This window comes from Trichechus manatus, unplaced genomic scaffold (assembly GCF_000243295.1).
Source record: "Trichechus manatus latirostris isolate Lorelei unplaced genomic scaffold, TriManLat1.0 scaffold00005, whole genome shotgun sequence".
Taxonomy (NCBI): domain Eukaryota; kingdom Metazoa; phylum Chordata; class Mammalia; order Sirenia; family Trichechidae; genus Trichechus; species Trichechus manatus.
Window position 1 is genome coordinate 26,943,980 of NW_004443941.1, and position 27,607 is coordinate 26,971,586.

Consider the following 27,607-nt stretch of genomic DNA (forward strand, 5'->3'; position numbering starts at 1 on the left):
GCAGAGAGTGTCAGGAGCTAGTTGAATGGACACGAGAAATCAGGGGTGGTAAGGAGGAATGTGCTGTCACAGTATAGGGAGAGCAATTAGGGTCACATAACAATGTATGTATAAATTTTTGTATGAGAGACTAACTTGAATTGTAAACTTTCACTTACAGTACAACAGTAAAATAAAAATAAAAAAAAGATTTACAGTATTGGAACCCCTACTCTGTCCCACAGGGTTTCTATGATTTGGAATCAACTCAAAGGCAATGGGTTTGGTTTTTTTTGGGAAGGTCGCCATGAATCAGGCCTAGTCAAAGGCAACTAACAACAATAAGGTAGAAATAGTCCTGCTTTCCATGTGGAGAACTGAAGGCTCAGTATGGCTAAATGACTTGCTCAAAACCACAAAGAATTCAGATCTCAGGGCTCTTGCCGCTGCAAATAGCATTAGATTATTTTTAAGAGACCCATTTAGCTCCGAGTGCTAGGAGTTTGTATCAGACCAGAACGGGGGTTCCAGGTTCTTTTTAAAGCTCGCTTATAATCGGTACAATATACTATAGCATCATCCATTCCCAACACACATAAGCATAAACTTCACAAGGCGATAATCCAGGCAAAGATGATGGTGGCTTGGACGAGAGGGATAGCAGTGGAGGGGTGAGAAGTGGTCGGATTCTGGGTATATTCTGAAGGTAGAACTAACAGGATTTGCTGATGTACTGGAGGTGGTGTATGAAAGACCTATGTCAAGGATTATTCCAAGGCTCTTGACCTGAATATCTGGAAGAATATAGTTACCATTTTTTGAGAGTGGGAAGACAGTAAGAACAGGGTTTTTGCTTTTGACGTGGAAGTGACAACAGGAGTGCTGTTTCAGACATATTGAGAATCCCATTAGGCTTCAAGTGCAGAGATGGCCTAAGTCGTTGGATGTACAGTCGGGTGTAGGAAGGTGACAAGAAACGCCTGACTCTCAAATAAGCCCCTTCGGGGACCGCGGATACTTTCCCACTCATGTTCCTCCCGTCTGCAAGCATCCCACCGACGCAATCACACACGCATAAGAATATGGGTGATGATGGGGTGAGGAAGTTACAATCAGCGCACATCTGGCCTTCACTATTCTGTCGAGAGCCCCTAGCACCTTACCTGTCAACTCTACTCACCCCGGGCAGGCCCGCGAGAAGCGCGCCCCGCACACGTCTACCGCCCAGCGCGCTACTCCCACCTGATTTCCGTGTGCGGAATCAATTGGCAACTTGCGGCAGGCGGGTCTAGGAAGATGTGGTTAGTGCGCTTGCGCAAAAAAAAAAAAAAAAAAAAAAGTCTTCCGCGCACGCGCTGTCCCCTCGTTTCCTGCTGGTAGGTGTGTAGGAGGCGGGGTTTCCGGCTCCCTCGGCGGCTGCTTGTTCGTCCGAGCTCAGCTGATCTTCGCTGCTGAACTAGGAGGTGAGGGTGATCGTATCCTGCGCTAAAACTTGCACGTTTATACGCAGACACACCCCTGTCCCCAGTATATTTCCGTTGGGGCGGGGAAGAAATCTGAGCCCATAATGTGAACATTTTCCTTTTTCAGGCTGCCGGCTCCGTTCCCAGCGGCCACCTCCTGGAGTTGACAGCGCTAGTGACCCGAGCCAGGCCTGCGGCGGCCTTTTGCATTTTCCCCAGGCCCGGCGCTGAGCGACGGCCTTCGCAGTAGCCGGGATATACCAGCCCTGGCGCGCGAGGCCTTGGCTGGCTGCAGTCCCGGGCCACCCGCTGTTGTCACTGAAGCTTCGCGGGGAAACCTGGCCGGCCCTAGGAAGACTCTTGGAGACATTCAGTTTGGGTTCTTTATGCTCGGACAGGTGCAGCAGGGACGGGGTAAGGGTGATATGCACCGAGCCGTTGACAAAAAAAGGGAGGATGGGTTGTCGGGCCCAGCGGTCCTGGTTTGTTTTGGTGCTCGTTTTCTCATTTATGAAATGGGTTGATGACGTGTATTTCTTCTGGAATAATGCCTTATTTGCAACATTTAATATTCTTTTCACTTCATTATTTATTCTTCATCACTGAGCACAGGTTGCTTTCTAACTTTTTTAATTTTGTTGTTTTTATTTATAGCCTTGTCCCTTAAAATTATATTTTTTGGTTTTACTTCAAAGTTGCTTAGGTTTTCCCAAATGAAATGAGAAGTAAAGACATACTTTTCTTTTATTAGTAGTTTCATTCATTAAGCTCAACTTTTAACATTAAAGAAAACCCTATGAGTATTTTTTGATCTATCAATTTAAGGTGTGAATTTAAAACTTCACCGATAATGGAGTTAGCACACAGTTTGCTGTTAAATGAAGATGCTTTGGCTCAAATCACAGAAGCAAAGAGACCAGTTTTTATCTTTGAATGGCTGCGATTTCTTGATAAAGTCTTGGTTGCTGCCAACAAGGTATGGTGTTGTTTTCTTTCTAATTGGGTAGTCATGATAAAGAGTATTACGTGTTTATGACTTGTAGGAAAATACACATTATGTTTGCAGGTCACTTATGGAACTTGAGAATATTGTGTTGTAATAGGAATTTCTATTCTATCCCTTTACCTTTCTGTGACAAAACCCAGACCTCATTTAAATCCAGCTCGCTGCCTGCTCCATGTCTCTGACTGGAGAAAAACATGATTAAGTGACTGGTGTTATGTTAAATTCATCATCATCAACTTCAATGGTCCCTCAGTGCTGTCTAGCAATCCTACTGTATAGTTCCCTGGTTTGCTAGAAAACGTTTCACGCCTACTTTTTTCTTCTTAGCTGTCCAGCACTTCCTCCTCCATTCCTCTTTTTTATTTGATGGCCTTGCTTCCTATTTCATTGTGAAAATACTAAGTGCAGAGAACGTCCACGTGTTCCCATCACTACATCTATTCCTCCTCTTGCATGTGTATCCGTACACTCTGCTTTTCCTCCTGTTTTTTACATGAACTGTCCATGCTTCTGTTGAAGGCCAGTCTCTCCATTTGTGCACGAGATTGCATTTCCTTCTTTTCTCTTCTCCTGTATTATCAATTTTTAAAACCTTTGAGCTTGAAGTATAATATATATGCAGAAAAATGCATAAATTATAAATCTGCAGCTCAGTGAGTTATCACAAAGAGAACCCATCAATATAACTACCATGCAAATCAAGAAATATAATGTTACCAGCAGTACAAAAGCCTCCTTCATGCTCCCTCTCCATCACTACTTGCCAGATGTAACCACTATCCTGATTTCTCACAACATGAATTTGTTTTGCCCATGTTTTGAACTTTTGCATCATTCATTTTCCCCTTTCAGTTGGAGCAGTCCCTTCAAGACACAAATATGTTGTATTATCTCCCATCTTCAAAAACAAAATATAAACAAAATCCTGTTTCTTAATTTCCATGTTCCCTTGTAGCTAATGTTCCATTTCTCTTTTCTTCTTTATAATGAAATTCTGTAAAAGAGTTGTGTGTATTTGCCTCCTTCACTTAATCTTCCATACCCACTGTTTTAAAAATTTAGTTTTAAAGTCAAAATTATACATGTACATGGTTGAAACATAGCTTAAAATCTTGTTCCAAAAGCTAGGAGTCTCCAGACTCTCCTCCCACATTATTTTCCTTCTTAAAAGCAAATGAATTCAGTTCTTATAGATGATTTTTTAACTATGTCCATCCTCTAAATAAAATGACTGTATTGCTACATTTTTACTTTTAACCTGTTGCAGTCAAGTTAATTCTGACTCATAGAGACCCTATAGCACAAAGTAGAACTGCCCCATAGGGTTTTCTTGGCTGTGATCTATACGGAAGCGGATCTCCATCCAGGTCTTTCTGCCAGGGAGCCGCTGGGTGGGTTTGAACTGCCAGCTATTCAGTTAGCAGCCAAACACTTAACCACTGCATCACTATACTTAAAAAAAAATGATCATTTTTGTTTGTTTTTAAATAACAGACTGATGTAAAGGAAAAACAGAAAAAACTTGTTGAACAACTAACTGGATTAATAAGTAGTTCACCTGGACCACCTACACGGAAACTGCTAGCTAAAAATCTCGCAGCCCTTTATAGCATTGGGGATACTTTTACTGTTTTTCAAACACTTGATAAATGTAATGACATTATCAGAAATAAAGATGACACTGCAGCCTACTTACCAACAAAATTGTAAGTACTTACTTTGATAGGAACCCTTGAAGGTTATTTATTCTTTCAGAGTGACTTACCTTAAGGGACTGCTGCCTGTAAAGACCCCCATGTGGGTGGAACCTGAGGTGTGCTGCTGACAGTAAAAGAAGCTCTGAGTAGTTCTGGGGAAGGGGCTGTACTTCCACGTGTGCTCCGCTCATCATTAGGATTTTCGGCAAATAACAGAGAATTGGTATGTTGTCAGCAATTTTCAGCACACGGGCCTTTTGGTAAATTTGGATGGACATCATGTTCTTGTCTGGAAATGGAAAGAAAAGTGTTTCTAGGTCATGGGATTGAGACAGGAATGGGCAAACTATAGCTGTAGGCCAAATCTAGTCAGCTGCATGTTTTTGTAAACAAAGTTTTTTTGGAATACAGACACGTCCATTTGTTTAATGGTAGCTGCTTTCATATGATAATGGCAGAGTTCAGTAGTTGAGACTGAAATCTTTTAGTCCACAGATTTGCTGACCCCTAGATTAAAGGTTTAACCCAGCTCCTAGCACATACTTATAGTTTGAGCCAAGAACAGATGTTTTAGGAGCAAATGTTGAGGAAACAGCTACAGGAATGCATCTTGTGAGTCAAGTAAGAAAATCCTCAGTTATGGCACAGTGAAGGGTGCTGCGGGGAGGGAAAATAACACCTAAGTAAGGTTAGCTGGGCTGTAGGGGGAGAGCAGTGTCAAGGAAAGCTTCTCACAGGTTATGTGGAAATTAGCCAGGTAAGGGGTTAGAGAGATGAGTGGAAGATGTATGTTGTAGTGCAGGGGTCCACAAACTTTCTATAAACCACCAGATAGTTCAGTATTAAAAAGAAGTTATGGAATTTGGAGTCGATGGGACGGTTGTCTCCCCAGTTCTACTATTTATTACCTGTATGATCCTGAACTAACTTCACTTGACCTCTCCAGCTTCAGAGTAACTTGCTGAAGTCACATGATCTGCTAAGTGGCAAGTGCTAGGGTTTAAGCACAGGTGTGCCAGATTCCAAAGCATATGTTCTTAACCACTGTATTCTCCTCCTGCCTCTCTAAGCTAAACTCACAGCTATCTGCTTATTCACTATTTACTGAGTGATGGTGGGTAGTTTCACTGCTATAGAGCTATTACGCTGTTAACATTTCTTCTTTCAGGTAGCCAAATGTTCCATTAGAGTAATTTAGATAAATTTTACACCTGTTTGATAGTGCCTATGATTTGTGTAGTACCAGCTAGGTACTATGAGTAGTACAGAATGTATAAGGTACATTTCTTGTTTTCCAACTTTACAGTTCTACTCATGAAATTAGATACAGACATATAAAATAGTCAAGTTAAAGGAGGAATCATTGTAGATTGACATAGTTAGGAAGTCTTCATAAAAGGAAAGCTTGAGCTTTCTCCTAAAGGATAAGCACAGTTTATTATGTGTACATATATTTACTCTTCTGTATTCTTAGTGAGAATAGTTTTATTAACTTTATAGTATTTGTTGCAATTATAGTGAATAAACAAGGTGTTTTCAGAAGTTGAAAGTTAATTAAGGATTTATAGGAAAGTGTGGCCTAGACAAATACAAATTGATTTTTGAAAATGAGAAAAATATAATGAAATTGTATTAACCTGGATGATGACCGACGAAACTATCCTTTCTTACAGGGCGGCAGTAGCCTGTGTTGGAGCATTTTATGAAAAAATGGGGAGAATGTTAGGCAGTGCATTTCCAGAAACAGTAAATAATCTTTTGAAATCTCTGAAAAGTGCAGAGGTAAGTTTTACAGCCAATTACATTTGAATGTTTTGCTCATGGCAAGAGTTAGATGTCACTTAAAAATACATATTTGCCTTTTTTCTGTCGCTGGGGAACTCATATAACTTATCAAGGAAGAAGGTAATTAAAAATTATTATGTGCCTTTTTTTTAATGTACATTACATTATATTCTTTCCTTTTACCCTCAAATATATGAGTTCCAAGGTTTTTAAATGTCTTGAATATTTTCTTATTTCTTTTTCAGGTGATTTATATTTCTTCTTAACTACTTTTCTTAACCTTTCAAATTCTGAGGGTTTGGACTCTTGAGATATGATATTGATGCTTTTGAATTTGCTTCATGTTCTCATTTTATTGCACCTCAACATGTCATACAGAATTTTATTTGTTTAAGCTTGGAATATGTTTATTTAGTATAGTTTCTCAGAAAGATATTTAATTGAAGTTAATAATTCTTACCTTTCAGGTACTTTCTAGGATACTTAAGTTTTTAGTATTTATTCATTACTGACTGTTTAAAATTTAGAAATAAGATCATTGGGCTCAGAGAATTTGTATTTTTGTATGTTCTTGTTTAAATATGAAATTTGTTTTACAACATAGATTTTCAGATTTGGTTTATGTACATGTCTAGTCTCAAGGGCGAAGTGAAATCTTAATGAGTTTACAGAAAGTTCTCAATGGACTGGGTGGTGCGGCAGCTTCCTCTCATCGTGATATTTACAAGAACGCCAGGTCCCTCTTGACAGACAGGTCAATGGCTGTTAGATGTGCAGTTGCCAAGGTTAGTACTCAACCAATTTATAATGCTTCTCTTTATCCTGCTTACTCTTAAATAGTCAATTATTTCTGTTCTCTTTAAGTTTTAAAGTATGATGGCAAGTATGTTAAAAACTTAGATATAGTTTTGCTTTTAAAAGAGAAATTCATTGTGGTTTTAATAGAAGGATAGAACCTTTTTCTGGTAAGGAATTTATTTTCCATCTCTGCACTCTGATTGATTAATTTATTCAACTGGTGTATTAACCTTCCTCTCTCTGGCTATCTTCAATTCTTATGATTAAGAACTTCTCTCAGATGAGAGAACAAGGTACTTGAAGATGATGGTATCTCTCTTTCTCCTGTCTTGTAATTAGATAATAATATCATAGTGGCTAAGTGTATAGGCTCTGTGGTTAGAATTCCTGGTTCAAATTTGGGGCCTACCCCTTACTAACTATCTAATTTGGAAAAGATGTTTAATCTTTTTGTGCCTCTGTTTTCTCACTTGTAAAATAATAGCATACAAGAGTATTAGTTTAATTTCACAAATAACCAAATTTTAGCTTATCTCAAACTTAATTGTATTTTTATTCCATAAATGATTATAAAATAATCAAGCTAAAATAGTTTACATATAAATGCTATCTAATATAGTATCAGAGCTTATGGAATTTTTAGGATGTAATACACTCTTTTTCTTCCTAACAGAAGTATAATTGACACACAATAAATTACACAGGAAGGATTTTAACTACAAACTTACTTTTAATAGATATTGGCTGTTCGGGTTATCTGTTTCTTCTTGAGTGAGATTTGATAATGTCCCAAAGAATTTGTTTATTTTATCTTAGTTATCAAATTTATTAGCATAAACTTGTTCATAATATTCCTTTACTATTCTTTCAACGTTTGTTGTATCTGTAGCGATATGACCTTCTTGTTTCTAACTTTGATAATTGGCCTTTTATCTTTTTTTTTCCCTTATCAGTCTGCTACATTTATCAAATTTATTGGTCTTTTCAAAGAACTAGCTTTTAGTTTCATTTCTATTATTTTTCAGTTTTCTGATTCACTGATTTCCTCTGTATTAAATCTGTATTATTTCCTTTGTTTTCCTTACTTTGTGTTGAATTTACCCTTCATCTAGTTGAAGATGGAAGCTGAGGTTATTGATTTGAGACCTTTTTTTTTCTCTATTATAGGGGTTTAGTGTTACATGTTTCCCCCTAAGTACTGGAAACTCAAGGCCGAAGATTGGGGCAGTCAGAAGGCTCACATTGTTTCCCATCTCCAAAGGATCACTATCCTTCATTGCCTGATGGCCAATGTCTTCGTACATTTTTTTCCAACTTTTGAGTTGTTTCAGGAGGGAGGGCAAGTCAGATTCCAGTTACTCCATTTCCAGAAGTGGAAGTTCCAGGATGTAATTTACTTTTTTTAATTCCAGTGTCTACTAGAACTACAGAATGAAGCTGTATTCATGTGGACAGCTGAACTGGAAAATATAGCTACTCTCTGCTTTAAGGCTTTGGAAAACTCAAATTATGGAGTACGAGTGGCGGTGTCTAAACTCTTAGGAACAGTCATGGCAACAGCATTGATGCCAAAACAGGCTACAGGTAATGGTATTTGCCAAGCCTTGATTACAGTATAATAGATGTTTGAAGGAATGTGGAATGCTTTCTTCTAAATTAGTTATTACATATAGGCAAGTCATTTTAAAGCATTTAAATTGTTAGCTATCTTTGTCTACTTTTCCATAAAACGAAATACCCAAATGGCATTTTCCTTAGTATAGTCAAGATTTTTTTTTTAATATCTTTTAGTCAGGATATATATTTTTTAATTTCTTTTTTTTAATTGTGCTTTAAGTGAAACTTTACAGTTCAAGTAAGTTTCTCAGACAAAAGTTTATACACACATAGTTATGTGACCCTAGTTCCTCTCCCTATACTGTGACAGCACACTTCTCCTTTCCACCCTGCATTGCCCATGTCCATTCAACCAGCTCCTGACCCTCTCTGCCTTCTCATCTCGCCTCCGGACAGGAGCTGCCTGTTTAGTCTCGTGTACCTACTTGAGCTAAGAAGCACACTCTTCACGGGTATCATTTTATGTCCCATAGTCCAGTCTAATCTTTGTCTAAAGAGTTGGCCTCGGGAATGGTTTTAGTTTTGGGCTAACCAGAGAGTCCAGGGGCCATAGTCAAGATATTTTTTATGATGATAATGTATAAAATAATAAGTAGCAATTATGCTAGACATATAAACAAATAAGATGTATCAAATGGTTTTGTATAATGTTCAAGGGATTGGAATCTGGTTCTTTATATGCTTTCTTAGTTCAGTCTCTGGTGAGTAGATCCCCATGTATAGTACAACATTAGTTTTTTTTTTTTTCCTTTTTAATCATTACTGTAAGCAGAATCAGAGGCAGCATTGATTTTTATGACTTCAGTGCCTCACAGTTCCATAGAAATGCCTCAGGGTGAGTTGTAAGGCTGAGTGAGCCCAGCCCTGCTGTTGTACCCATCCCTACCACACCCTATATCATAGAAAGAGAAACAGATGTTATAGGTGCAAGTCCTAGCCCTCATATTTACTAGCAGTGAAACTCTTCGTAAGTTCTTTGAGCTTTGATTTTCTCATCTTTAATGATAATTATTTCAGTTAATGAATTAGATGATGATGATAGGTAATATTTAAAAGTGTTACCTATGTGCCAGGCACTGCATTAAGCATATTGCAGAATTGTTTTAGTTAATCCTCACAAAAGCCCCGTGAGTTATAAGTGCTATTGTTATTGCCATTTTATAGATGAAGAAATTGAGACTTGGAAGTATTTAACTTGTGTTCTAGTAAGTGTCAGAGCTGAAATTCAAATTCAGGTAGTCAAATTCTAAAGCCTAGGTACTTAACCGCTATCTTAGTTATCTGGTGCTGCTGTAACAGAAATACCATATATGCGTGGCTTTAGCAAACAAATTTGTTTCATCACAGTTAAGGAGGCTAAAAGTCCAGATTCAGGGTGCTGGCTCTAGAGGAAGGCATTCTCTCTCTTGGCTCTAGAGAAAGGTCTTTGTTTCTTTTAGCTTCTGCTTTTGGGTGACCTTCATGTGGCTTGGCATCTCTCTTCCCCCATCTCTGCTTCTCTCTCTTACTTGTTTAATATCTTTTATATCTCAAAAGAGGTTTACTTAAGACACCCTACATAATCCTGCCTTATTAACATTTCAGAGACACCTCGTTCCCAAATGGGATTATAACCACAGGCATAAAGGTTAGGAATTACAGTACCTATTTTGGGGGGACACAATTCAATTCATAACATTCTACCCCTTGGCCCCCCCAAATTCATGTCCCTCCCACATGAAAAATACATTTTCCCCATCACATCATCCCAAAAGTCTTAAATCAACACCAAGACCAGAGTCTCATTTTCTAAATTCTCTAAATCAAATATGAGTGAGACCGTAAGCATATTCCATCCTGGGGAAAAATTCTTCATCTGCAAACCTGTGAAATCTAGATTACAAGTTATCTGTTTCTAAAGTACAGTGGTGGAACAGGCACAAGGTAGACATTTCCATTATAGATGGGAGAAATTAGAAAGAAAGAAGGGATAACAGGCACCAAGCAGGTCCAAAGTCCAGCAAAACAATTCACATTAGATCTCAAGGCTTGAAAATAATCCTCTGTTCTCTTAGACCATCCAGGCAATGTCCCTGCCCTCCAGACTCTGGGTGTTGGCCATGCTTTCTGTGTTCTGGGTGAAGGCCTCTCAGCCCTGGGCTTTAACTCTGCCTTCCAGGCCCACTGGGATGGCAATTCTGCTCCCTCGGCTTTGAGCAATCCCCTTTTCCTAGTCCATCTGAGTGGTGGCCCCACCCCCCTTGGCCCCAGGAGGGCCTGTTCTTCTGCCCATTGGGCATGGCAGCCCCGCCCCTTCAGCTTTGGGCAGTGGTCCCATCCCTCTGGCACACTTTATCAGCAACCCCACTCTCTGGAACTGAGTTGGCAAAGATCTGGCTCTTTGAAATCCGGAAGACCATGTCCCCATGCTTTGAAACCAAGAAGGTGCTGCTTCCCATTCTTCTTCCAACAGTTCTGCTGATCTCCAGGCTGCTCCAGGGATGGTCCATTTCTTTTCTTGTAGGACAACAGCTGTAGCTCCTTTGGCCTATTTCCTGCCTGTAGAATTCTAAGAAGCAGACAGCGTTCTTTCCTTTCATTCTTTCTGTGTCCGCTTCAGTCTAAGCTGATGGGCTTTCTGGTGTGGTAGTTGGTTAGATCCATCAGTCACCAGCTTAATCTCCTTAACAAAAGATTATGTAGCCACGTGTTTAGTGAATATTCCAGGACACATGTCCTTAGTTTGTACAACAGAATTTTCTAAATCAAAAATTTTAAGTTCTATTTTCATTTTGCACAGTTTATTTTTAAGTCCATCTCTTTCCTCTCACATTTTACTGTAAGCAGCAAGGAGAAACCACACAGCCCCTTTAAGATCTTGCTTAGAAATCTCTTCAGCCAGCTATGCAACTTCATCACTTACAAGTTCTGCTTTCCACCAAACATTTGAACTTAATTCAGACAAGCTGTTTGCCACTGCATAAAAAGCGTCTCCCTTCCTCCATTGTTCAATCACATGTTCATTTTCTTTTAAAGCTGCACCAGAAGCACACTTAACATCCACGTTTCTAGCAGCATTCTGTTGCTGGCATCATATGTATTCCCTAAGATGGTGGAGTTCAAACGGTCAGCAATGGATATTCAGTATAACTTGTGATGGTAGAACTTAAATAATATTCTTTAGTTGAGAATATGATGTTAATAGTAAAAACAAATACATTAACATTTTCTATCTAAATTATCCAACTATGGTCAAAATGTAAAACTAAACAGTGGAATAAAACTTTTCATCTATCAAATTAGAAAACGGAAAAAATTATAACTCACATTTGGTAACTTTTTTTAAAAGCAGGTACTACAATGTAAAATTTTCACCTTTTTTATTCTTATATTGTATTTATTGAAAATTTATACAGCAAATTAGATTCCCGTTTAACAATTTCTATACATATTGTTTGGTGACATAGGTTACATTTTTTACAATGTGTCAGCATTGTCATTATTTCTGTTTGGTTGTTCGGTTTCCATTAATCTAGCTTCCCTGCCCCCCTTTACCTTCTCATCTTTGCTTTAGGGTAAGTATTGACCATTTGGTCTCATATAGATGATTACTTAAAGGAGCACAGTACTCACGGGTGATATTGTATATTTTATGAGCCAGTCTATTATTTGGCTGAAAAGTGACCTCTGGGAGTGGCTTCAGTTCCAAGTTTAAAGGGCATCTCAGGGCAGAATCTTGGGGGATCTTCTGGTCTCGATCGGTCCAATAAGTCTGGCCTTTTTTAGGAATTTGAGGTTTGTTCTATGTTTTTCTCCCATTGTATCTGGGACCATCTATTTTGCCCTGGACATAACGGTCGTTAGTGGTAGCCAGGCATCTATTTCTTCTGGTGTCAGGATGGATGAGGCTGTGGTTCATGTTGGCTGTTAGTCCTATAGAGTAGTTTCCTCTTTGAGCCTTTGGTTTCCTTCTTTCTCTTTTCTCCCAATGGGAAGCGACCAGTAGTTGTATCTTAGTTGGCCGCTCACAAGCTTTTATTGTTACTGCCTTCTAAGAAAGTAGTCTTCAACATTTTGTACCTTTTGACCCAGTTACTCCATTTCTAGAAAAATGACCAGAAAAGTTTTTAAAAACTCAAAGATTTATATACAATAGGTGTATATCTCAGGATTAAGTTGGAAACTTACACATATCCAGCAAGAGGATGATGGCCAGATTAAGTTACGGTATACTCATAAGGTCAAATGTTGTTATGTAGTCTTTAAAAATGTGGTGAAAAGGTAAATTCCTCACTATATAATAGGTAAAAAAAAAAAATAGAGAAAAACATATGCATAAACTGCTTTGGGTACAAGCGAATAACAATTTTATTCTGTCTGCCCAGCTCCACTCTCACTGGCCCTTCAATTCTATGCTATGAGCTTGTTCTTTTCCTATCTGTAGATGAAATCTTAGGCAAAGACCATCATTTTTTTCTTATTCATATCTAGTCACAGGTAGAGTCTCATTTCAGTATTTTAAATTTTTAGTTCTCTTTAATAGGCAAAACCCTGAATTTCATTAAAAGTTAAAACTTCTTTTCTCCTCCAGTTCGAACATGGTTTCAGTTGGAAGCTGGCAGTAGGAAGAGGGGTAGGACAGCTTTGGCCATTTTCTGCTTTTCCACTGTATTCTGCTCTTCTCTGTCAGTGTCAGATGAGCCATGAGCAGGGTAAGACACAGGAAAGGCTTCACTTACTGACATTGTCATGATCTGGCCGTGCTGCTCTCTGAGCTCAGCTGGTGTTTAAAACACTCTTATGAACACCTACTCAGAGCATCTGACTGTAAATCCCTTGTCTTTGGCTGGTCATTTACTACTGTTCTGCATCCCTCAGTTGCTAAGGTTACCTTATCCTGGCAGGAAATCTTCTATGTGGGGTCCGTTTTAAAACAACACCCAGACCAGCTACTTTGCACGGAATTAATATCTCTCCTAACCTTAGTATAGCTACCTCTCTTTACTCTTCTATGAAGCTGCCAGCTTCAGTCACAGCCTTTTGCTTCTAAATATGTTTGGACTTAGGCATGGCACTGGATTTTGTGCCGCATCATTAAAAGGAAGGTGATCTCTTAACGCGCCTTTAGTTGGTTTGAGGTAAGGGGAAGAAGGAAAAAACCTACTACACTTTAAAAACTTTTTCCAGTGAAATCCCTTATCATGGTCTCTTTAGTCTCAACTTTTTATACTGCTTGTGAACATAGAGATATGTTCCATCTATTTTTTATTTTAGTCCTTGTGGACCCTTGAACAAAACTAAGGCAAGGAAAGTCTCATTTTAAGATCAGGACATACTCTCCCACTGTTACACAAAGCAAGTTTGTATATTTGTATCAATTTTTATTCACAAAGTAAAGTGATTGAAAAAAGAAGCATACCAAATGTCAGTAGTGGTTATACCTGGGTGGTGGGATTATGCTTGTTTTTTTCCCCCCTATACCTTTCTCTATTTTCCAAATTCTTTCTAATGCATGTTAACTATTACTTTTACAATCAGAGAAGGTGCTGTTAAAAAGAATTACTTGCCTTTTAAAACTGTATATTACTAGAAAATAGGATTTAATTAATAACTACAAATCCATTTTAGAAATATCTTGACTTATAAATTTACTTTTCTTCCTGAAAGTAATGCGCCAGAATGTGAAGCGAGCAACATTAGATGAAGTCTTAGAACTCATGGCCACAGGATTTCTACGTGGAGGGTCAGGTTTCTTAAAGAGTGGTGGAGAAATGTTAAAAGTTGGAGGGTCGGTTAATCGTGAAGTAAGAGTTGGAGTTACACAGGTTTGTAATATATTCATGTATAAAAGAATTCTGTTCATATCAATTGTGGGATTTCATGGAAGACTATCAATAAGTAATAACACACACAGATTGTTAATATTGTCTAGTTTCTTTCAAAATATTTCTGTTATCGAATGAATTGCATTCAAACTCCAAATTATGTGCTGATATGGAAAGGTAGATGCTTGACATTTAAATATGCCTGTGTCTACTATATTTATATAAATATCTCGTGGAGTTTTCTCAAATTTTGCTTGGAAATGGTAAGATATTAAAGAATTCAGTTTTAATTGAAACTGTATTCAGGAAGCTTGAGACATTTAGATTTTCATGTTCTCCAACAATTCTTATAACTAGAAATATTGCCTAATGTTTTGATTGGATTTACTGTCAATGATCAGTTATTGCTGTGAGATCAAATCTGACTTGGAGTTTAAATTTTAGAATGGTAACACCAAATATGCTTGCTGCTTTCTATATAAGAAGATGGAATGGGTTCTTCATGGTCCTAGTCATGAAGTCATCCCAACTATACCTTGCCCCTGAAACCAGTGTAAAATAGAAGTAAGCCGTTTTTATCTTACAGAGAAAGTCATAAATATTTTGTAGTTCTAGGTCAGTGTTTATTTAGGGTTAGGGTTTTGTTATTCCTATAACCTGTTACCTGCCTGATCACCAAAGTGAGTTCAGCTATTCCTTCCTTCCCTCACCACTCTCTTAGTTTCTTACGAAGCTATTGAGTCAAAGATAATTCTACCAGTAGTTCCTATGCTAGAATTTCTAAATAAGGTCTCAAGTTTTAAATTTTCTCTGTTTAAAGAAGTATAATATTTATTGTTATAATTATTATCATAATAGTTTATTGTATACATATTATACAGAATTTATTTTGCATGTTATCAGTTATTTCTTTAGTCGCTTTATCTAATTTTAATGTATTTATATAAATTTATCTGAAGTTGTGTCTTAATCTATTTATAGGCATATGTTGTTTTTGTGACAACATTGGGTGGTCAGTGGTTGGAGCGTAGCTTTGCTACATTCTTGTCCCATGTACTTGATCTGGTTTCTCATCCTCGGGCAACACAAACACATGTAGAGGCTGTGTACTCAAGACGATGTGTCTCCTTTATCCTAAGAGCTACCGTGGGCAGTTTGCTAGGTGAAAAAGCCCAGATTGCAGCTGCCAAGGAAATCTGCCAAGCCATCGGAAAACAAATGAAAGCAGTAGGTAAGAAATGACATTACAATATATGTTATTGATTATCGTAGTTATATTTAGTTCTTTATTATTTTTAATAAATACCTTACAAATCTAATTAGTCCATATCTCTTTCTGGACTGTATTTTGTTTTGTAAATAATATTTCATTATGTTTTCAGTGAAAGTTTACACAGCAGATTAGGTTCCCATTTAACAATTTCAGTGACATTGGTTACATTTTACACAGCGTGTCAACTTTCTCATTGTTTGCATTCTGGTTGTTCCATTTCCAGTAATTTCCTTTCCTTGCCCCTTTGCCTTTTTGTCTTTGCTTTAGAGTAAGTGTTGACCGTTTTGTCTCATGTAGATGATTTTTTAAAGGAGCACAGTACCCACAGGTGATATTGTTTATTTTATGGACTGTGTTTTAATAGTCATTTTGATTGCATATTCTTATTTGATATTAAAACAACATAAAATTACAGTGAAATAAAAGTTTTTAGGATTTGGGTAGTGTATTTGTAAGATTAGGTTTTCTGTTTTATTTCTAGTACGTATACTGATTTTTATAGGCACCCTGGTGGCACAGTGATTAAGCGTTTTGGCTGCTAACGAGAAGGTCAGCAGTTCGAATCCACCAGCCGCTTCTTGGGAACCCTACGGGGCAGTTTTATTCAGTGCTGTAGGGTCGCTATGAGTCGGAATCGACTCAACAGCAGTGGGAAATACCGATTTTATAGCTCTCTTGGTATGCAGTAGGAAATTGGGTTGCTATCTTTAAATAATCTATTTAAATCTATTTTTTACTTGGAGCCTGTTGTTTTATAAACACGAGTTATTATTTTTTTTCTTAGTAGGTTTAATATCAAAACTTAGAGAGGGATAATTACAGATGGTTATTGGTCCCCTATAGAAAGATATTGAGTTCATGGGTGGCTCAAATGGTTAAGCACGCAGCTGCTAACCAAAAGATTGGCGATTCGAACCCAACCAGAGACGCGTCAGAAGAAAGTCCTGGCAATCTACTTCTGAAAGATCACAGCCATTGAAAACGTTATGGAGTGCAGTTTTGTTCTGAAATACATGGGGTTGCCATGAGTCGAAATCAACATGATGACAGTTGGGTTGGTTTGTTGATAGAAAGATATGCTGTGAAACCTTAGTAATAAAGAATTATGGCAGCCTCCACCAGTCTGAGCCCAGAAGAACTAGATGGTGCCCAGCTGTCACTACTGACTGCTTTGACAGGGATCACAGCAGAGGGTTCTGGACTCCCCTTTACCCCTTCCCATCTGCCCCTGGTAACCACTAGTAAACTTTGGTCTCTATTGGGAAAATTATCTAACAGAAGTCTTTAGGAATAATTTAATGAATAGATAATAATAAGTAATTTATATTTGGATAAGATATTAAATACTTTATAAAATAAAAATAAATTTATAGTTGTAGATTTTTGCTGTTTGTAACAGATTACTTAGCAAGCCTTTTATCTTATTATGCTTTAGGTGAAATTGCAAGCCATCTTTTAATACATAGGGCTAACTGAAAGTTATGAATTGTGAGTTAAAGGATATTTGAATTAATGAAGTAACGTTCGTTAAGTATGTTAAAATAATAATCTATCCTAGGTTCATAACTTGAAAAATATTTGTACGTTGATTCACTGAAGAAATCCTTGGGTGCCACCGACAGTGTGTCAGGTGTTGGGAGTGATAGCAAACCAGAGTCAGATAGTACCTGTCCTTAGGGAGCTTATAATTTGGTAATCAAAGGATAGCATTCATACATTTCCAAGTCCAGAAGTGTCAGAAGAGAAGAGGCATTTAATTATGGTCCATAATCTCTTCGGTTATATTCTATGTTATATATTGTCATAATCTGTTAATTTATGTGGAATGCAAAAGCAAGGAAAATTTGCTGTCATTTAAAGGCTATTAATCTTAAGGTCATAGATAAGCTATTTGACTTTAAAGAAATGCTAAAAGCAGAATTAAATACAATGTTGCTGGGATTCATGGGCCAGAATATATTCTCGATTAGTAATTTGACAAGGAATCTTTAGTTGTCCCGTGTTAAATAGATTTCAATTCTAGTGGAAGCCAAAAGGCAGGGGGTGGAAGTAACATAGCAGCTAATGAGAACTTTGAAGAACATTCCAGTAACAAGTTCCAAAGCCACTTTCCTTATAGATCCACAATTTAACAATGATGCTATCAATATATTGGAATACTTGAAATAATACTACTAATAAAGTAATAACTACTAACATTTATTGAATGTGTACTGGGGCAGCATTGTGCTAAATTCTCTATATGCATTGACTATTAAGCGTCATAATATTAGTCATCATAATAGGCACGTAAGCTCTTTTTTTTGACTGCATCTCAAAGGGTTTTTTATTGATGTCACGCTAGACAGGATGGACACCACAAAAGCTAGGATATGAACATTTTCACTCCAGTTCCCAGCTGAATCTTTTGAACAAAATTTATGTAAGAAAAAATAATATCAAAAATAATCTTGTTCATTGACATTTCCTAACCACCATCTATCTTCAGCCCTTTACTACCACTTTAACTCCCAGGATATATTTGGGAGAAGTGTCAGCATGCCATTGTGAACTTTACCTCTAGTTAAGAAATGTTTGCCTCAGCGCCTCCCTATTATATCCCACTCATAAACTCCAAAGGACCCAACTCTGGGTCCTCTGAGTATTGCTTGGGTCCTATATGGCTTATCCTTGGTCAACAGATCAGCTAAATATTGAAATTACAGACAATAAGAATAATAATGATAACTGGTTGAATGGACACGGAACCCGGAGTGGAAAGGGGGAGCCCGCCGCCACATAATGGGGATCGCGGCCAGTGTCACAAAACAATACATGTACAAACCTTTGCACAAGAAACCAACTTAAGCTGCAAACCCTCACCCAAACCACAACGAAAAGAATAATAATAATAAACACTATGTGCTAGACACTGTTCTAAGCATTGTACATGTATATACACATATCAATTAAACGATTATATAAGGCATGTATAGTCTCATATATATGATAATATAATAATATATAAGATAATAATGTCTAGTATTTATATAATCTCATTTAATTAATACAACCCTATAAGGTGAAGGGAACGTGAAGTTTTCACGGGGTTTATCTTTTTAATGGATGAAGAAGTACAGAATCACAGAAACCTGTATTTCCTAATCTGGGAGAATAATGGGAGGGAGCAGTGCTAAAAAGAGAAGTTTTTATCTAGACTGCACATAAGCTCTTTAACAGAGGAGGAACTTGGGACTTAGAAAGTTAAATATCTTACCAAGTATTACATAACTAATATGACTGGTGAAACTAGGATTTGAACCCAAGTTTTCCTTCTCTAGAGCCTGAGCTTTTGTGTTCTGTGGCTTGTTGCCTCTTACATATTCAAGTACATGAACTAAGATTAGGTTGCATTCCTAGAAGCAGACAAAATACCTTAGTATATATTTAAGTGTTGTCATGAAGTCATTAAACAATATTTTTAAGTCGCTTAAGTGTTTAGTGATAGAAGTTTTCTTCCAAGAAATAATTGCTGTTTAACACTCAGGAATCAATTGGTATGATGTAAAAACATAAACTGTGTAAACCAAAAAATTACATCATAATTTAATTCACCCAAATGCATGATGTTGTTTCCAGAAGCAGTAGTGAATGATACAAGTGGTGAAAACAAGTCTGGCGGAGCAGACATTGCAGCAAGCCAGCATGTGATGGTCTGTGCCCTCCAAGAGCTCGGGAGCCTGGTCCAGAGCCTAAACGCCACTGCCTCCCCTCTTATCCAGGAAGCATCTATAGGTATGATACTCAATCACTAGCTGGAGTAGTTTTTTACTGTTTTAAAAAGTCATAGTTATGGTTGATATTTAACTCCTGATTAATTGCTTATTATCATAATTAGTAGTTTAGATTATTTGTTAATGATAGTGAATATTGAACTAAATAGTGAAATAAAGTTTTGGGAGACAAATCAAAAAGGGTCATGGTAGTTTTATTTCTAATCATTGACTAATATTTATTGAAGACTCTCATTTAATTTTACATTAGCATTTATATTTTATTGGATGTAATTGTCCTATGTTGTTTTTATAAAACGTTCCCTTAAGTTACTGTACTGTTTCTGAGTAATATATATGGTTTTTGACAAAGTTCTAAAACTCTGTGTGTGAAACCATAATGATTATGATTTTAATTGTGTTGTGCATAGTCTTTTGGTCCATGAACTCTTTTGACTTCATTAAAGAGTAATTTTTTGAGTATTGCTTGTTCAGGACTTTTGGAGACTGTGACTTCGGTGCTTCTTCATCCAAGTATGGCTGCCCGACTTGCTGCTGCATGGTGTTTGCGCTGTGTGGCTGTGGCACTACCTTTCCAGTTGACACCATTTCTAGACAGGTGTGCAGAACGGCTCAACAACTTGAAGACTTCACCAGAAGCTGTTAGTGGATACAGTTTTGCAATGGCTGCTTTGTTAGGTGGAGTTCATCAGTGTCCTCTGGGCATTCCTCATGCCAAGGGAAAGGTATGACAGAAATTGTGGAATTGTAGATGCTGTCATAATAGCTATAGGGTTCTTAAATAATTTATTTTATTTTTGCTGTTGTTGTGAATACACACAGCAGAACATACACCAGTTCAACAATTTCTACATGTACAGTTCAGTGACATTGATTACATTCTTCAAGTTGTGCGGCTGAGCTGTGGTTTTTATTGGAACATTTGCTGTGTTTAATGTTAAACTGAATGATCAAATGATAACAGTTTCACTATGGTAATGTAAAACATAGTGTTCTGCTAATATGGAGTTAACAGACCCTAATTAAAATTTGATATTTAATTCTGATGTAGGAATAATAGGCTTTGTCTGGGTATAAACCAAAAAAAAAACCAAACCCATTGCCGTTGAGTCGATTCTGACTGATAGTGACTCTATGGGACAGAGTAGGACTGCCCCATAGGGTTTCCAAGGAGCAGCTGGTAGATTTGAACTGCCGACCTTTTGGTTAGCAGCTGAGCCCTTAACCACTGTGCCACCAAGGCTCCGTAGTATCTGGGTATAGTACCATTTTTAAATTTATTTTAGACCAAACACACATTATAGTAATTATTAAAATGTCAGAGTTTGTCATGGATTGAATTGTGTTCCCAAAAATATGTGTCAACTTGGTCAGGCCATGATTCCCAGTATTGTGTAGTTGTCCTCCATTTTGTGATTTTCATATGTGTTATAAATCATAATCTCCACCTGGGGTTAAAGAGGATTAGGGTGGGATGTAACACCCTTGCTTGGTCACATCCCTGATCCAGTGTAAAGGGAGTTTCCCTGGGGTGTGGCCTGCACTACCTTTTATCTTACAAGAGATAAAAGGAAGGGAAGCAAGCAGAGAGTTTGGGGAACTCATACCACCAAGAAAGCAGTGCCGGCAGCAGAGTGCATCATTTCAACACAGGATTCCTGTGCAGAGAAGCTCCTAGTCCAGGGGAAGATTGACACCAAGGACCTTCCTCCAGAGCCAACAGAGAAAGAAAGCCTTCCCCTGGAGCTGACACCCTAAATTTGGTCTTCTAGTCTACTAGACTGTGAGAAAATAAATTTCTCTTTGTTAAAGCCATCCACTTGTTATTTCTGTTATAGCAGCACTAGATGGCTAAGACAGAGTTATTCTCTAAACTTTTAGGACTAAAATTTTGCATTGCTAAGATATACAAGTTAGGCGTTGGTAGTTAGTAGTAGAATTCTTGCCTTCCGTGCCAGAGACCCAGATTTGAATCTGACCAGTGCACTTCATGTGCAGCCACTGCCTGTCTTGTCAGTGGAGGCTTATATGTTGCTATGATGCTGAACAGTCAGGAACAGCTTCCAGACTAAGAGCGACTAGGAGGAAAGGCCTGGCATTCTACTTCTAAAAATCAGCCAGTGAAAATCGTATGGATAACAACAGTTTGATCCACAACCGTCATGGGGATGGTGCACGACTGGGCAGCATTTTGTTCTGTTGTGCATAGGGTCACCATGAGTTAGGGCCGACTTGAATGTAGCTAACAGCAACAACATATACAAATGGCCAATAAATATATGAAAAGATGTTCAACATCATTAGCCTTTAGAAAAATGCAAATCAAAACCACAGTGACATTCCACTTCACACCCACTAGGTTGGCTATTACGAAAAAAGGAAAATAATTAGTGTTGGAGAGGATACAGAGAAATTGGAACCTTTGTGTATTGCTGGTGGGAGTATAAAATGGTGCACCTGCTTTAGAAAACAGTTTGGCAGTTTTTCAAAAGTTAAACAATTACCATATGACCCAACAATTCCATTCCTAGGTATATACCCAAAAGAATTAAAAGTAGGGACTCAGATACTCCACCAATATTCATAACATCATCATTCACAGTAGCCAAAAGGTGGAAACAACCCAAGTGTCGATCAGATGAATACCCATTGCGGTGGAATCAATTCTGACCCTATAAGCAAAATGTGGCATATACACACAATGGAATATTATCCAATCATATAAAGGAATGAAGTTCTGATACATGCTTACAACGTGGATGAACTTTGAAAACATGCTATGTGAAATAAAACAGACATAAAAGGATATTGTATGATCCCACTTATATGAAATATGCGATGTTATCAGGTGAGATTAGTCCCTGGAGAAGGACATCATACTTGGTAAAGTAGAGGGTCAGTGAAAAAGAGGAAGACCTTCAGCGAGATGGATTGACACAGTGGCTGCAACAGTGGGCTCAAGCATAACAATGATTGTGAGGATGGTGCAGGACCGGGCAGTGTTTTGTTCTGTTGTACATAGGGTCGCTATGAGTTGGAACCAATTTGATGGCACCTAACAACAATAACATATGAAATAACTTGACAAATTCATGAAGTCAGAAAGTAAATTAGTTACTAGGTGCTGGGAGTAGGGGGAACGGGAAGTCATTGTTTAATGAGTACAGAGTTTCTGTTTGGGGTGGTGAAAAAGTTTTGGAAATAGATAGTGGTGATGGTTGAATAACACTGAATGTAATTAACGTCACTGAATTGTACACTTAAAAATGGTTAAAATGGCAAATTTTGTTATTTGTGTTTTACCACAGTAAAATTTTTTAAAATCTAAAAAACAGAATGAAACAAAAAAACAATACACTGCTGTTTAAAAGATGTCAGGAGAATATGCTGTTGGCAATGGTCATAGTTAGCATTTTGAAAACACTAAAAATTGAGGGTGATTTTAGTAAATCAGTTAAATTTTTTTCCCTATTCTTTCATAATTGATGAAAGTAAAGATAGTGTAAAGGAGCTCTGGTGGTGTAATGGTTGAGCGCTCAGCTGCTAACTGAAAGGTCGGCAATTTGAACCCACCAGTGGCTCCAAGGGAGTAAAGACCTAGTGATGTGCTCCCGTAAAGATCACAGCCTAGGAAACACTAGGGGGCAGTTCTACTCTGTCCTGTAGGGTGACTGTGGGTAGGAATCAACTTGATGTCGCACAACACCAACAAAGATTGTATACCTTAATCTGCTTTAATGGTTTTCTTCTCAGGAACTCAAAAGTGTTTATATAAATATTATTTGCAACTTTGCATAGATAGATTTTTAAATTCTCATTATGTTTATAACACTGTGTCCAGGTCCGTTCATTCCTTTGGCTTCCATAGCTACTGCTGGAATCTAGGCTTCCATCTCCGTGTGCCACACGGTTGCCTCCTTGAGGTTTTCTCCTCCATCTTACACACATCACTTTCATATTTCAAATTTGCTCACAGATACCCTTAGGGACTACCCAGTACTCAGAGAATAAAATGTAATCTCCTTTGTCTGGTAAATTGGTACCTTCATAATCTGTCTTTGTTCTACGTGTTCATGCTGAATTCCCACTGCTCTAGTCAGACTAGTCATCTTGCTTTCTTCCCATTCCCTTTTTCAGCCTCCATGCCTTTGCTCATCCAAATTTCTTACATTAGAATTTCATCCACCTTCTTATTTACCTACCCAGAACTTACCTATTTGTTTAGGGGCCAAATTTAAGTTCCATCTCTTTCTTGAAATCTCTTCAAAGCCACTCAGTGTATGATAGCCTTTCCCTTTGCAGACCACTACTCCATCTGTACTGTTATTTGTTGTTTAATCATGTGCTGCTTTCTGTTATTGACCGTTTTCCTGTGTCATTTCTCTCTGACACTCTAAGCTCCAGAAACTCGGCTTAATGACGTATGCATAATAGGAATTCAGGAAATCTTTGAATATAGGATAATAATATCAGTAATAATATTTACTAAGTGGTTATGTGAGCTAGTACTGTTCTGAGTGCTTTGTATGTATTAACTCAGTTACCCTTGTGATAATCGTATGAGCCAGGCACTCCCGTTATTCTTATTTTACAAATGAGGGAACTGAGGCAGAGAGGTTAATTTGCCCTAGGTCAGTAAAGCTAGTAAATGGTAGAGCTGAGATCTGAGCCCAAGCAGTCTGGCTCTGGAGCTCACTTTTGACCGCTGTGTTGCTGTTTGATTCTCAGTCATCAGTGTGATTAGGACTGAATAGGTCTGTTGGTTCCCAAACACTTCTTGATGTTGTCTCTTTTAACCATGTTTTTAAAAAAAAGGACAACTTCTTTTTTTAATAAAGCGTGCTAGTTATCTGTTTTCTTATTTGACTTATTTAAATCAAAATCCAGTTCTAAATTTCTCTTGCAGATGGTCGTGAGTATTGCTGAAGATCTCTTACGAACTGCAGCACAAAATAGCAGGCTGTCTTTACAGCGCACCCAAGCTGGATGGCTTTTGCTTGGAGCACTTATGACTTTAGGTATAATTGTATTTGAGCTAGATTTTTTTACACTGTATAACTGTCATTAGATTATAAGGCAAATTCAATTTAAAAATTATTTCACATTCTAAACATTGAATTAAGTTGTAAAATGATAAATTTTTTTTCCATCATTTGATAGTAATTTTCTCTTTTGGTAACTTTTGCTTAAGGACCTTTAACGAAAAAGTTGATGGCAAAGTGTCACCTTTACCATCAGAATAGCCATACACCTGATTGTTGTTGTTAGGTGCTGTCAAGTCGGTTCCGACTCATAGCGACCATACGTATGGCAACGTAACATTGCCCGGCCCTGCGTCATCTACCTGATTTAGTTTAGTGTTACTCAAAAGAGATGAGAGTATGGGGGGGCAAGTTTCATCCCCAAAGTGAAAACAAGTGATGTGATTTTAGTAGGGTGATAGTCACATTTAAACGGCACTGTGGGTGCTGCTTTTTTGGGTGCTAAAAATATTGATACATTTTAAAGTTAATTTTATTATGCTTCAATAGATATATATTTTACTTACTATATAAAAAACATTTTGGAAATAATTTTAGTGATAAAGACAGAGTGAAATGACAGATAAAGTGTGTAGAGGTCTCATTTTCTTTGACTTTGGTTTGTAATGTGCATTTTACATCTGTAGTTTTGTATTCTCCTTTTCTTGGTTAGGGCCGTCTGTCGTTCGTTACCATCTGCCCAAGATGTTGTTATTGTGGCGAAATGTTTTCCCTCGTTCTTTAAAGGAACTGGAGGCTGAGAAGGCCAGAGGAGACTCTTTTACCTGGCAGGTAACATTGGAAGGTCGTGCTGGAGCTTTATGTGGTAAGAACTGAAAGGATTGCACTTTCAGAATATTATTATACTACTAAAATATTTATGAGGTGAAGGAAAATTACTACTTCAAATTTTTATTCTAATGTTGTTGGGTGACTGACTTCAAGTCGATTTTCAACTTACAGCAGCCTCATGTGACTGCGTAGATCTGCCCCATGAAGTTTTCTAGGCTGTAATCTTTAAGGGAGCAGATCTCCAGGTCGTTCTCCCATGGAGCTGCTAGGTGGGTTTGAACTGCCAGGCTTTCAGTTAACCGTCAAGCGATTAACTGTTGCACCACCAGGGCTCCTTTTTTTTTTTTTTTAATATGTAATGATAAATAGACTTTGAGATTTGGGAAGAAACGTCATAAGTATTCTAATCCAGTTGGCTAATTTTGTCATAAACTAGAAGCTGAGATTCTGAGAAGTGGATTAGAGTTGGTGGTAGGGTGGGAACTAGAACCTAGCATCTTAATTCCTACTTATTGCAGTCTTCCACCTGTCAAAGACACACTAGGTCACAATTTAAAAAAAAAAAACTAACAGATATTTAAAGAAAAATTATACTCAGGAATACCAGGTTTACTGAGTTTACGGTTAGTCTTTTCACAGTGAAAAAAGAGCTCTTACATCATTATCAAATCTGCAAAAGTTGAAATATTTTTCACACATCAACGTTATAAAAATTACGGATAAAGTTGTTTTTGTTAGGGAGTCAGCAACTTACAGAAAAGGTCAAGTTCTGTTTCTCTTGGGAGCTAGAATTACACAGAGTGACCCTGTTAATTTTTGGTTTATCTCAGGATGCAAAGGGCTCCTTTTTCCAAGCGGAGGTGGAGAGATGGGCCCTTGCTTCTAAGGGTGACAGGGCAAGATGGCAGTTTCACTCCACACATCTGATAGGTATTTTAGTCTTAGCTGTGTTGTTAAAGAGCCAGCAAAGAGATCTTTTCACTGGACCATTTTGTCCACTCTTGGTTCTGTCTTGAAATGACTTTTTTTGCAGTCATTTGAATTCATTTGTGCTTAAATGTGCTCTGAATTCCTACTCAAAACAAGTCTCTCTAACAAATATTTCCTTCCCTGCATTTCTGCTGTCCACCTTTCTTCTAGCCTTTTGTAATTATTTTTCTCTATAGTTGTAATTCGTTCTTCTTTTGGCTTGATTGGGTTTCAGAGTCTTATATGTTATAATAATTGAAAACTATAAGTGCTTTTATCTTTATACAGTTTCATAAATTTATTCATCCTCACTAAAGCTGCTCCAAATCTGTCCTTTCTAAAAATTTTATCTAGCAATGAGGAGTTTTGTTGCTCATTGTCCTGAGCTCCTAACTGAAGATGTGATTAGAAAGCTGATGACCCCTATTGAATGTGCCATGACTATGATGTCGCAGTAAGTAAGCAGTTATGACGAGTTAACATCCTGTTTTATGTATAATTATCAATCATGTTTTGTTCTTCTCTCCAGTATGCATATAGGAGACTTTTGAAACTTTATTTTTGTAAAGTGACTTAAAAAATTGCAGTAACAGTGTGGGTTGAAATACAGTTCTTTTGTCTTTTTTAAAAGCTTTATTGAGATATAATTCACATACCATACAATTCACCCATTTCAAATGTACAATTCAGTCATTTTTAGTATATCACAAATATGTGCAACCATTCCTACAGTCAATTTTAGAACATTTTCATCACCTCAAAAACAAACCTTGTACCCTTTAGCTTTAATTCCTCTATGCCCCATTAAACCGCTTCTCTCAGCCCTAAGCAACATCTAATCTGTTTTCTTTCCTGATAGATTTCCGTATTCTAGACTTTCTTATAAAAGTGAAATTATGTAATAAATGTATTTTTGTGACTGGCTTCTTTCACTTAAAGGAGCCCTGGTAGTACAGTGGTTAATGTGCTTGGCTTCTAACCAAAAGGTGGAGGGTTTGAAGCCATCAGCAGCTCCATAGGAGAAAGATGTGGCAGTCTGTTTTTGTAAAGATTACAGCCTTGGAAACCCTATGGGGCGGTTCTACTCTGTCCTGTAGGTTCGCTATGAGTCAGAATTGACTCGAGGGCAGTGGGTTTGGGTTGGGTTTCTTTCATTTAGTATTGTTTCCACAGTTCATCCATGTCGAGCATGTGTCAGTACTTCATTTTTTTTTATGGTGAAATAATATTTCGTTGTATGGTTATGCCACGTTTTGTTTACCCGTTCTTCTGTTGATGGACACTTGGGTTATTTCCATCTTTTGACTATTATAAATCATGCTGCTACAGCATTCAGGTACAAAGTTTTACATGGACATGTTTTTATTTCTCTTGAGTATATTCTGGAGTACACTTGCTGGGTCATAGGGTAACTCTGTGTTTAAACTGTTTGGGGAACTGCCAGACTGTTTTTCAAGGTGTCTGCACCATTTTACATTCTCACTAGCAATGTATGAGGATTCCGATTTCTCCACATCTTCACCAACACTTGTTGTTGTATGATTTTCTGATTCTAACTATCCTAGTTGGTGTGAAGTGGTATCTCATTGTGGTTTTAATTTGCATTTCTGTGATGATGAATAATGTCTTC

The 27,607-nt window shown here is 37.6% G+C and overlaps 2 protein-coding genes across 5 annotated transcripts in view; one reads left to right on the plus strand and one right to left on the minus strand.

The window, feature by feature from the left end:
* Positions 1 to 1,287, minus strand: part of GPATCH11 (G-patch domain containing 11) — a 10,496-nt gene extending 9,209 nt beyond the window's left edge. The window contains exon 1 of one of the 3 annotated variants that reach the window (XM_023736029.1): positions 1,222 to 1,287. The gene's annotated coding sequence lies outside the window, so the exon portion shown is untranslated. Of the gene's footprint in view, positions 1 to 1,142 lie in introns of all 3 variants that reach the window. The other 2 variants (XM_023736031.1, XM_004369558.3) reach the window with 2 other exon arrangements.
* Positions 1,288 to 1,385: 98 nt separating this feature from the next.
* HEATR5B (HEAT repeat containing 5B) overlaps positions 1,386 to 27,607 on the plus strand; it is a 114,650-nt gene continuing 88,428 nt past the window's right edge. The window contains exons 1-14 of one of the 2 annotated variants that reach the window (XM_023736033.1): positions 1,386 to 1,442; positions 1,570 to 1,856; positions 2,268 to 2,418; positions 3,943 to 4,154; positions 5,819 to 5,927; positions 6,566 to 6,715; positions 8,141 to 8,312; positions 13,992 to 14,149; positions 15,131 to 15,380; positions 19,041 to 19,196; positions 19,670 to 19,920; positions 24,102 to 24,213; positions 24,890 to 25,042; positions 26,332 to 26,431. In XM_023736033.1, the coding sequence (XP_023591801.1) occupies positions 2,293 to 2,418; positions 3,943 to 4,154; positions 5,819 to 5,927; positions 6,566 to 6,715; positions 8,141 to 8,312; positions 13,992 to 14,149; positions 15,131 to 15,380; positions 19,041 to 19,196; positions 19,670 to 19,920; positions 24,102 to 24,213; positions 24,890 to 25,042; positions 26,332 to 26,431 (1,949 nt within the window). In that variant the 5' untranslated portion in view covers positions 1,386 to 1,442; positions 1,570 to 1,856; positions 2,268 to 2,292. The other variant, XM_023736041.1, reaches the window with a different exon arrangement.